At 40.5% G+C, this 12,650-nt stretch overlaps 1 protein-coding gene across 2 annotated transcripts in view; it reads left to right on the forward strand.

The window, feature by feature from the left end:
- Positions 1–12,650, forward strand: part of PTCHD1 (patched domain containing 1) — a 264,954-nt gene that overhangs the window by 117,803 nt on the left and 134,501 nt on the right. For both annotated transcript variants that reach the window (XM_068270022.1, XM_068270023.1), the window contains one exon: positions 2,784–3,444. In XM_068270022.1, the coding sequence (XP_068126123.1) occupies positions 2,784–3,444 (661 nt within the window). The remainder of the gene's footprint in view (positions 1–2,783; positions 3,445–12,650) is intronic.

The raw sequence follows: 12,650 nt of genomic DNA on the forward strand, positions 1-12,650 counted from the left end.
GTAAAAATCAGGAATATAACTATATTGCAATATTGATAAGAACCTAATTTTAAATTATATGTAACCAACCACTCTTAAGGCCTGTAAACAAGGGCTGACTGATGCTGCCTATCAGGATTGGTACCTGATCTCTCGGTCAACATCGCTGGGCCGGACTATACAGAAGCGTGTCAGCTGTACATCTGACAATGTGTTCCTTTTGGGGACTGCTGTACATACCCTGGATTGTTGATTGAGGCAGTCCTTATCAGTCGCCTCAGTCTTGAGCATGTATGCAGCTTTAGATAGGAGCTGTCAGTCATACTATCACAGAAAAAAGAAACACATATATTTTAGTAGATAAATACTTCCTCTACATACATAACATATGTATTACACTGTCCACGCTTTGATTTTAGTGATTTTTCTTCAGTGTAAAAAGAGAAAATCATTCTTAGCATTTCACATTTTAAGTGTGACTATTTTGAAGCCAATCCTGATGTAATTTCCTCCCTTACTCTCCTCTGCCTGATTGTGTATGCATTGCTATAGAAAGTGCATTGTCTCAGCATGTGAAATACTGGCCAATCAGAGAGGAACAGAGGTGTGGGAGGGGAAAACAGGAGGGAAAGAGGCTTCAGCAAATCAGGCTGCATTAGTTAAGTCTGAGTAGGAAGTAGAGATGGCCCGAACGGTTCGCCGGCAAATGGTTTGCGGCGAACTTCCAGGAAAGTTCGCCTTACATGGCGAATGCAAACCATTGGTTCACCCCCATAGTGCACCATTAGGGTCAACTTTGACCCTCTACATCACAGTCAGCAGGCACATTGTAGCCAATCAGGTTACACTCCCTCGTAGAGCCACTCCCCCTTAGAAAAGGCAGGCTCTGCCAGCCATTACACTCACTTGTGTGCCTGCATTAATTAGAGAAGGGACAGCTTCATCAGACTCTCTCATAGGGAAAGATTAGTTAGGCTGTTGTAGGCTTGTTAGTTTGCTCCTTGCTGGTTCTTATTGCTAAAAACAGCTCTTTTGAGAGCTAATCTTGTTCTTGTGATCTATTTTTTTTCTGTGTGTCCCACTGAAACTTGTGTTGCATAGACAGCCTTGTGTGTGCGTGCACTGCCAGCCAGGCCCAGCACATTCAGTGACTACCTGTGTGACAGGTGCACATTGTAATACCTAATACTGCATATACCTACCTGTTGTGTTCAGTGCACCCACCTCATCACTGCATATACCGACCAGTTGTGTTCAGTGCACCCACCTCATCACTGCATATACCTACCAGTTGTGTTCAGTGCACCCACCTCATCACTGCATATACCTACCAGTTGTGTTCAGTGAACCCACCTCATCACTGCATATACCTACCTGTTGTGTTCAGTGGCACGCTTTGCGGACATTCAGCGGAGAAACAACTTGTCGGTGAGACGCTTGATATGTGATAGCCCAACTCGCTGGAATTCGACCATGGACATGTTCTCTCGCCTGCTAGAACAGGAGAAAGCCGTCACCCAGTACCTGTACAATTACAGTAGAAGGACACAATCTTGGGAGATGGGTATGTTGTGGCCCAACAACTGGACACTGATGCAAAATGCATGCAGGCTCATGCGGCCATTTGAGGAGGTGACCAACCTGGTGAGTCGCAGTGAAGGAACCATCAGACTTGCCCTCCATAAAAGATTCTCATTAAAGGATTTAAAGTTGATTCATTTCATATATACAGCAGGGCCTCGGAAGTCCTCCTGTATTGTCACCAGTCCAGCACCGCCGTCACTACGCAAACAGCTGTTTGCGGTGCCTTACACAGTGAGTTTGGTGTGTCAGTGTGAAGCAGTACACTAATTACACTCCCTGATTGATGTATACACATGCAAGATGTTTTAAAGTAGTTTAGGCCTGCAATTTAGCATTGAATGTGATTTCTGCCCTTAAAACGCTGCTTTTGCGTCAAATCCAGATTTTTCCCCGGGACTTTTTGCGTGTATCCCATTCCGCCATGCCCCCCTCCAGGTGTTAGACCCCTTGAAACATCTTTTCCATCACTTTTGTTGCCAGTATAATTTTTTCTAGTTTTAAAGTTTGCCTCCCCATTGAAGTCTATTGCGGTTCGCGAAAGTTCGGCTTGCGCAAACTTTCGCGGTAAGTTTGCGAACCTAAAATCGGAGGTTCAGGCCATCTCTAGCGGGAAGTAGGGAAGCAAAAAAGGACAACCCAGCATGCCCTGCAACTTCCTTTTTGCGTACCAAATGTTGTGTGTACCAAATAAGAGTCAGGTAAACTGGGGAATGATCATTTATCAACAAGAAAAGTAATAGTGATTTTAACTTTTGGATTACCTGGTAAGCATCCTTATTACCGTACTTGTTTACCAGATAAAAATAAAGAATTAATTTCTTATTTTATGCCCGACAGTTACACTTTAAGTAAATGTACATTTACAGTTTAAGAACTCTAACTTCATACTGGAAAGAAAAATGGGGTCTTTATTCAAGAAAGTACTCCACCTCACTAATGTAATGTTAACCTATTTGCACATTGCTGATAAATCATGTTATTATATCACTCCACTAAACATTGTGCTAAAATAATATGTATTTCTAAAGATAAAATAAATGAAGTTTATCAATAAAAATGTTGCTGTCATTTGCACTAGAGTGTTAAAAGAGTAACATACTGAAAAAGAAATGAATGTTAAATAAAAATAAGATAAAATAATGATATGGTATTTTCTATGGTTTGTATCATATTAATATGTCTGATTGGAGTTTTTCTTGTTTTCTTTTTCTCTTTTGTAGTTGCACTCCGCAGTGAAAAGGATTCAAGTTCACCGCCCGGGATTTAATTATACGTTTGCTCACATTTGCATGTTGAGCAATGAAAAGACCTGTATTGTGGATGATATTGTACACATACTGGAGGAACTAAAGGCATCTCGCTCTCTCAATCGTACAAACTTTATTATCACTTACCCCATCACACAGTTAAAGGATGGCAGAGAGGTGTACAATGGACATCAGCTGGGAGGTGTCACTGTGCACAGCAAAGATCGAGTTAAGTCTGCAGAGGCCATTCAGCTCACGTATTATCTGCAGGCAATCAACTCCCTCAATGAACTGGTTGCTGAAAAGTGGGAATCCATTTTCTGTGAAACCGTAGAAAGCTTTCAGAAATTAAATAGAGAGGTCAAAATGTACCCTTTCACGTCCTCATCTCTAGGTGAAGATTTTCAGAAAACCAGCAGGGTTGCAGAGCGTTACCTAATCACAAGTCTTGTCTTAGTTGTTTCATTGGCCATCTTGTGCTGCTCCATGCAAGACTGTGTCCGAAGTAAACCATGGCTTGGTCTCCTTGGGATGGTGACTATCACTTTATCAACACTCACTGCAGCTGGAATCATCAATCTCACTGGAGGAAAATACAATTCTACCTTCCTTGGAATTCCATTCATCATGCTAGGTAATTATGTGTTTTTTAACTATTTTATATTTTTAATAATGGTATCCTAAATAATCTGTAGACTTTTTTTCCCAGTCTGATTATGAAGAGATAACTCTGTATGTGTGCTGTCTGTGATCCATGCTGATACCACCTGAACTATCTAGTCTGATCATGTATGGAATTGATAAGCCAGGAAAGTCCAAATGATTCTTTACCCTTGACTAGTGACCTGATGTCTTGAGATAATGCCAGTGATAGCGGTGTAGATGCCTTCTCGCAGAACATGGCATTCATCTCAATAAGTTGGTTGATTTCAGGACAAGACTGAAAGTCCAAAGTGTCTCTCCTCTATAACACTTAGGGGGTGATTTACTAAGGGAAGTGTACGACGGAGAACCATACACTTTATCTCAGACACTTCAAACATCCATTTAGGTACAGAGAAGGTCTTATTTTTATACAGTTTGTGTGTGCCTGATTGGATTTTTGAAATGAACAAAGATACATCCTATATAGTAAAGTAGGGTCAGCTGGATAGCATACTGATTAAGGGTGTTGCTTTTGATGTACGGTTTGAGCATTTGACCAGGATTCTAATCCTGGCTCAAGCCAATGTGTTAACTAGTAAGAAGTCTTTGGGCAAGGGTCCCTAATGATCCTGATCACCCTTGGGGTGTGCCCTAATTGGCTGCAGCCATGAAGTGGTTTGAGTCAGCAAAGAGAAGAGCGTCATATAAATGTTGTGTGTCTTTGGTCCTGTCTTGTCTTAATCACCCTTTTACTATGAAGAGGTAAACCTACCAGAAACTGCAATATATTTAGAGACAAATGTGGATAGTAAGAAGTTTTGAGTCAGGAGTCATCCTGACTCAAAAAGTCTTGCTTTTACTGATGGCTAACATGGTACAATATTATATTGCTACTAGAAATGTGGATAGTATACCAAGCATTTAGGACCTCTTTTGCATTTTTATTGCTGCCCCATGTCTCCTTTGTAAAAATTTACATAATTTCCTGTCCAGACAGGAAGCAGGACAATTTCTCCAAAAGTGAAAGACGCAGCAAGAAACAAATCCCCTTTTTTTGGTGTGGATGAGAGACTCATTAACTATTTTTTATGGCTGTCCTTCATATACTCAGGACTACTAGTTTATTTCATCTTAATATGGCCAAGGGTCCAGGGACAGAATGTGAGGAAAATATTGCCAAATGAGACACAGAAAGCAATTAAAAACACCCAAATGTTTCTAACCCCTATCTTAAATATCCAAAAGTAAAAACAGAAAAAATGCTGCTTTGGGCTTTCATATTTTCCTGTACGTAATCCTGTTTCATGCAGAAAGAACTGTTGTTGTACTAAATTTATTACTACTAAATATTTTGTGAGCACCATGGAGGCTAGCACAAAATACTACTTGCGCATGCTTTGTTTCTTCCTAAATGAAAAGATCTTTATGACTCACAATTTGTACAGAGCCTAGTGAACAAGTGTACCTATTTTTTAAAAATACTGGTTGGATGAATTCAGTTGTATTTGTGCATTGTCTAGTGTCTGCATAGAAGGAAGGTCAATTAATGTCGATATTTGCCAACAATGAGCTTCTCATGAGGGCTGATTACTTTGCTAGAGCACCAAATGTGGACTTTTCTAAGCGTTTGCTGTAAACTAATACTGAGACATTGCTATTGTTCTGTAACGGATTGATAAGTTATTGTATTCATATTTTAAATTAACTTAAAGAGGAACTTTAATGCAAAATTAAACTTCATCACAATCAGTAGTCGAAACCACCTTTCCCACAAGAAACTTTACCTTTTTTCTGATAGTTCATCAGGGACATCTTTGTGAAACCCCTTCAACAATGTGGTGTCATTGCCTTAACCATGACAGTTTCTTGTCAGTGAACCTTGTTGTTGCATTTTGGGAGAGCACGGCTGCTGCCAACTACCAAGCAAGCAGTGTCTCCCTCTGTGTATATATACAGTAAAGCCTTGGAGTGCAAGTAATTTTGTTAAAAGTGGAACCAAGACAAACTTTTGCTGCCTTCATTTTTCTCCCCCTTACATATAGTTTATTGGGCATTCTTCCCCCAAATGCTTTTTAAAAATTGTGTTTATTACCTAATTTCATGTAAATGAAAGTGTCCACGCCCCCAGCTCCTCTCCTCCAGTGCCTAGGCATTATAAGTCCCATGATGCAAAGGCTCATGGGAGCTCAGCCTGGGAAGAAGGAGGCTTTTGCTGAAGCATGCATGAGATTTCAGAGGTAAAGGGCGGACAGAGAAGGAGAGGGTAGTGGAGTTTTCACAGGCTGAGGGGTGGAGATGTAGAGCAGCTTGCCTGTGTAATGATGACAAGAAGAATATGGCTGCTCTCATTTGACCACAGGGAGAAATAATCATGTACAGTTTATATATATATACAGGATCTTCTCAAAAAATTAGCATATTGTGATAAAGTTCATTATTTTCTGAAATGTACTGATGAACTTTAGACTTTCATATATTTTAGATTCATTACACACAACTGAAGTAATTCAAAGCATTTTATTGTTTTAATATTGATGATTTTGGCATACAGCTCATGAAAACCCAAAATTCCTATCTCAAAAAATTAGCATATCATGAAAAGGTTCTCTAAACGAGCTATTAACCTAATCATCTGAATCAACTAATTAACTCTAAACACCTGCAAAAGATTCCTGAGGCTTATAAAAACTCCCAGCCTGTTTCATTACTCAAAACCGCAATCATGGGTAAGACTGCCGACCTGACTGCTGTCCAGAAGGCCATCATTGACACCCTCAAGCAAGAGGGTAAGACACAGAAAGAAATTTCTGAACGAATAGGCTGTTCCCAGAGTGCTGTATCAAGGCACCTCAGTGGGAAGTCTGTGGGAAGGAAAAAGTGTGGCAGAAAACGCTGCACAACGAGAAGAGGTGACCGGACTCTAAGGAAGATTGTAGAAATGGACCGATTCCAGACCTTGGGGACCTGTGGAAGCAGTGGACTGAGTCTGGAGTAGAAACATCCAGAGCCACCGTGTACAGGCATGTACAGGAAATAGGCTACAGGTGCCTCATTCCCCAGATAAAGCCACTTTTGAACCAGAAACAGCGGCAGAAATGCCTGACCTGTACTTGACATTGGACTTCAGGCATTTTGGCATTTCCCTCTCCCCAGTCTTTCTCCAGACTCTTGCACCTTGATCTCCGAATGACGTGCAAATGTTGCTTTCATCTGAAAAAAGTACTTTGGACCACTGAGCAACAGTCCAGTGCTGCTTCTCTGTAGCCCAGGTCAGGCGCTTCTGCCGCTGTTTCTGGTTCAAAAGTGGCTTGACCTGGGGAATGTGGCACCTGTAGCCCATTTCCTGCACACACCTGTATACGGTGGCTCTGGATGTTTCTACTCCAGACTCAGTCCACTGCTTCCGCAGGTCCCCCAAGGTCTGGAATTGGTCCTTCTCCACAATCTTCCTCAGGATCCGGTCCCCTCTTCTCGTTGTGCAGCATTTTCTGCCACACTTTTTCCTTCCCACAGACTTCCCGCTGAGGTGCCTTGATACAGCACTCTGGGAACAGCCTATTCGTTCAGAAATTTCTTTCTGTGTCTTACCCTCTTGCTTGAGAGTGTCAATGATGGCCTTCTGGACAGCAGTCAGGTCGGCAGTCTTACCCATGATTGCGGTTTTGAGTAATGAACCAGGCTGGGAGTTTTAAAAGCTTCAGGAATCTTTTGCAGGTGTTTAGAGTTAATTGGTTGATTCAGATGATTAGGTTAATAGCTCGTTTAGAGAACCTTTTCGTGATATGCTAATTTTTTGAGATAGGAATTGTAGGTTTTCATGAGCTGTATGCCAAAATCATCAATATTAAAACAATAAAAGGCTTTGACCTACTTCACTTGTGTGTTATGAATCTAAAATATATGAAAGTCTAAAGTTCATCAGTACATTACAAAAAATAATGAACTTTATCACAATATGCTGATTTTTTGAGAAGATCCTATATATATATATATATATATATATATATATATATATATATATATATATATATATATATGTTTATATATATATATATATATATATATATATATATATATATATATGTTTATATATATATATATATATATATATATATATGTTTATATATATATATATGTATGTGTTTATATATATATATATATATATATGTTTATATATATATATGTTTATATATATATATATATATATATATATATATATATATATATACGTTTATATATAGCTGTTTGCAGCTAGATTTACTGTGTAAACTATTTAAACTTTAGATAATATATATAGACAAGTTACTTGTTATAGTTAGTTTTTCATCTCAAATCTGCTTTAAGAGCACTTTGCAAGACAAGCAAACATTTTAATTAAATGTAATTGTTCTTCCTTCTTTGACACTGCAGGATTATACTTAGTTGTACTTCATCTGAGTTTAGGGACTGTCCAATATTACATATACGTGAAATCCTCAAAAGTAGGCAAAAGCAACTGTTATTGGATAATTTCCTTGTTAAAGCCACACACACACACACACACACACACACACACACACACACACACACACACACACACACACACACACACACACACACACACACACACACACACACACACACACACACACACACACACACACACACACACACACACACACACACACACACACACACACACACACAGCTCTCTCACACACACACACACACACACACACACTCTTAAAAGGTTAGTTATAGTGAAAGTAGTTTTTAAATGTTTACTTTATACAGTACAGTACTTTGTATAAAATATTACTATGTATAATAAAATATTTTTCTACAAAGGTTTTTTGATTGTGGCACAAATCATCTACGTTTCCATTAACCCTTATGGGGAAATATGTTATGAAATAAGAGTGCTTTGGATTAAAAGCAGTTGCATAGCTATGGAGCTTTATGCCCCAGTGCAAGTTTTACATTGCACCCCCAGCACTCTATATATAACAATTTTGGTGCACCAAAACCAGCCAAGTACCTCCACAGTAATAGAGGTGTAAACACTAGAGGAGGGGAACAGTTTAATGATTAACACTATTCACAGCATCTATAGAAGTGATCATAACCAGCACAGGGCCAATTAGGAGCTAACACTGCCATTTAGGCAAGAACTCTTGGGGCCCCTCTGGCCCCAGGGCTCCGAAACAGACACAATCTCTGCATCCCTTATTGCTTTGCCACTGACGAATTATACTTGTAATCCAAGGTTACACTATATATGACACTATGGGGTTGATTCACTAAACCATGCTATGACAAATAGCACCCCTTATCAGAGATAGCACGCCTTATCAGAAATAACATGCCTTATCAAAGTTAACATGCCTTATCAGAGTAGCAAAGCGAGCGCTTTGAACTTATGCCTGCTAATTGGCAATGGCACTCATCCTGCCCTGAGCTCCTGCGGGTTTGTAGCGCTCGTTATACTACTCTGATAAGGCATGTTAACTTTGATAAGGCATGCTATCTCTGATAAGGCATGCTATTTGTCATAGCACAGTTTAGTGAATAAACCCCAATGTGTCTTAAGGTAGCCATACATTGGTCACTTTGCCATCAGTTCCGACCAACAGATAGATCCCTCTCTGATTGAATCTGATCAGAGAGGGATCGTATGGCTGCCTTTACTGCAAACAGCTTGGGAATCGATTTCAGCATGAAACCGATCACAATCTGTGAAGCTGCTGCTGCCGCCTTCCCCCGCATACATTACCTGCTCCGGCCGGCGTGTGTCCCCTGGTCTCCGCTGTCCCTTCTCCATGCTCGGCTCCTCCAGCTTCACTGAACTTCCTGCCGGGCGCTCTACCGTTTAAACTTCCTGACGGAACAGGAAGTTCAGTGAAGCTGGAGGAGCCGAGTATGGAGAAGGGAAGCGGAGACCAGGGGACACACGCCGGCCGGAGCAGGTAATGTATTGCCGCTAGCGTCGGTCGTCTGGCATTCGAATGCCGCTATCAACGCACTCCCGACCCGCCAGCGATCAAGCAAAATCTTCCGCACGGTCGGATCGACAGGAATCGACGGGAATTATTGATTTCAGATGGAAATCGATCATTCTGTCAGCGTTTGCGCAACGATTTCATAGCAGATTTGATCACAGTGATCGAATCTGCTGTATATCGGCAGGAAAATTGTTAGGTGTATGGGACCCTTAATACATCATTAGTGGGTGTGTTTATAAATAAGGGCAGTTGGTGCTCTTCAGTTTTTTCTTGCCTGCTAGTAGTAAAGATGATGACCTGCAGGCTCACGGTAGATCAAATTACATGAATGAATTACACAGCGAGTGTCAATCGATCTAACTTCTATTTTTGAGCTTCTCAACTTGGAATGTCTTGATTCATTTATCCCCTCTACTGTGATATAGCTCCACTTTAAGTAACAACTTTATACACTTTCTTCGCCTACTATTTTTTTTATTTTTTATTTTTTTGTAACTTTATTGTTTAGATAGAATCCAGAATAACTCAGAGCTGTACACTTCTAGAAAGGCGTAATGGGCTGCCACTGGTGGTTTGGCGCTGAGTTATGTTTCCAAAACAATCAGCCAAGCCTATTGTGCTTTGAAAGACAAAATCAGTGTTTGATGAGCCTTTTGCAATTCACTATTATTTACATCGTAAACATCTGTACAGCTGCTAATCTCTGAAATTACAATTTATACAATGCAGACTGCATTCCCATTTAGGTAAATGGAATAGATGAACAGCAAACTGCTAAATTTGTAATTATGTTAGCTGCAAGCAGATGGATTATCGTAATTAACAAATATGACCTGAATTGCTGCTATCTTAGGATGAGGGAAACACAATATGAGTTTTCTTTGGATTAAATAATAGAATGCTTACAACTGTGTTTTAAAAGGATTTCCTGCTCAACCAAATTATTTAACTCGCTTGTGAGGAAATCTGGGAATTACCCTCAATGTGACTTTAGGCATGAATCACAATATTTCTATGCGTTGGCTTATATACTTTTGAAAAAAAAAGTTCTTAGGTAAAGGGAAACCCGAGAGCCCCTGATGGTGTAGTATGTTACATGATTATTCACAATCAGTTAGTAGTTGAGAAATTATACTCACAAACATGGTTTACCACTAAAGTAACCACTGATAAAGGAGGTGGGAAGCTATGACCTGACCCCACTCAGGTTAAACACTTCAGCACCAGTGGTCTCCCTTAAGGACCAGAGACTGCTGGTACAAAAAACGGGGCTCACCGATGTCTTGCATCAAAGGCCTGTCGCTCCACCCATCCATGCCGCTCTCAAGTCGCTGAAGACCACTCGCCTTGCCATCGCTATGACAGCAGAGGTTCCTGACTGGCTCATGGAGCTCTGCTGTCATAGTGACGGCAGGGCAAGTGGCTGCAGCGTCAGAAGAGCATCGCGACCGGTGGTAGCAGGGGGTCCGTGCGGCACATAAATCTGTGTTCTGGCAGGGATAACAGCTCCCAAACAGGGCACAGATATTAATTCCCATGGTCCCGAAGCAGTTAAGTTGCTTTCTGTAGATTAATATTGGTTAATATGGTAGTGGTTAATATGACTCAGGAGATTATCAAAGCTAAAAGTATATGGGGCCTTATTCAATTCAGCTTTTTTCCCAAGTTTTCTCCTAAGCGACCATTTTTCATCTTCTGTTTAAAATACATTTTCAGCTCTGCAATAGAAAAAGTACCAAAAAGTAGGTGTAAAAAAATATTGTTCTTGTTTGCTGGTGGCTTAAAAATTGATAAGGTATAAAAACATCACGTAGGAGAAAACTTAGGAGAAAAAGTGAATTAAATAGGAGCTATGATGTCGATGGGGCAGTATTTCAGAACACCTAGCTTGTTTTCAATTTAGTCCATGTACATCAGTAAATCTACATGCAATATTTTAATGCCTTTTGGTGCCCAAAGCAAACCTGTGCCAAACTTAACCCAGTGTCACCTAAAAGTAAGGCTGCAAAATATATCCCTGACCATTATCCCTATAGTACATGTTCTTAAAAACATCTGTAAGAACTGCACCAGACCTTTCTATAAGCACAGAAGGAGTGAATCTGCATCCTGACACACCCCATTCCCTACATTGGAGCAGAGGTGAGTTTATAGTAATGTGGGGGAATAGGGGTGTGATTATTTTTAACAATTCAATGTTTATGCTCACTCCACTCACTTCACTTAGAACCAATATCCTTAAATCCAAAGGGCTGGCAAGGAATCGGATGTGGCTTCACAGGATGTGACCCTAACCCACTCCTTACCATATTATTATAAGTAGTGTATGTTTAGGTGGGTCGGATGTCAGTGTGACATTAGTTGTTTCTGCGGTCATAGCCTATTCTAGGAAGTACTTCAAGAGGAACTTCAGCTACATTAGTTATGTTAATTAAAATAGATAGGTAATACAATCTCTTACCCTCCCTGTTTTAAAAGAACAGGCAATTGTTTGTGATTTCATGGGGGCAGCCATCTTTTTGGTTGAAAGGACGTGACAGGGAGCACGAGACACAGTTCCATCTGTCCTGAGTCCTGATCACCCCTCCCAGCTGCGAGCGCTAGGCAACGAGGCAATTAAACGACTTCGCGTGCAAACGCGATTTTTGCACGAAATCGTTATCGTTTTCACGCACAAACGCGAATTTTCACGTGAAAACGATAAGGTTTTGCACGAAAATTCGCAAAACCAGTTAATTGCACGCAAAATTCGCGCAAAAACGGCCGTGCTAACAGTTAGCACTATTTTGTGAATCAAGCCCAAAGCCTTTTCAGTGCTGCTGAGTAGATTTTTAGTCTGGAGGTTCACTTTAAAGCAAGTTGGCTTGCCAGACACTTTAAGTCTATATCTATAATGGTCACTGTGTCAAATATGACCAAGGTTTAGTTATAATAAGAACAGGCTACATTACATTGAATGCATCACATATTAATGCATCACATATTAATGCATGAAAATTGTTTTCAAAATGGTGAACATCTCCAGAAGTCAAGGGTGTAACAGTGCCCTGAACCCCCGCAAGATTATTGAGGGGTCCCTGGCACACATCTCTGAGCCTCGCAATTCCTCCATCCCCTCCCCCATAGTGGTGGGCAATCTATTCCTGCAGACACTAGGGGTTGCTGCTGTTACATTTACCAAGTCCACACTATCTCTGGCCTCCTTTTCTTATTG

The sequence above is a fragment of the Hyperolius riggenbachi genome, chromosome 2, assembly GCF_040937935.1.
Source record: "Hyperolius riggenbachi isolate aHypRig1 chromosome 2, aHypRig1.pri, whole genome shotgun sequence".
NCBI lineage: Eukaryota > Metazoa > Chordata > Amphibia > Anura > Hyperoliidae > Hyperolius > Hyperolius riggenbachi.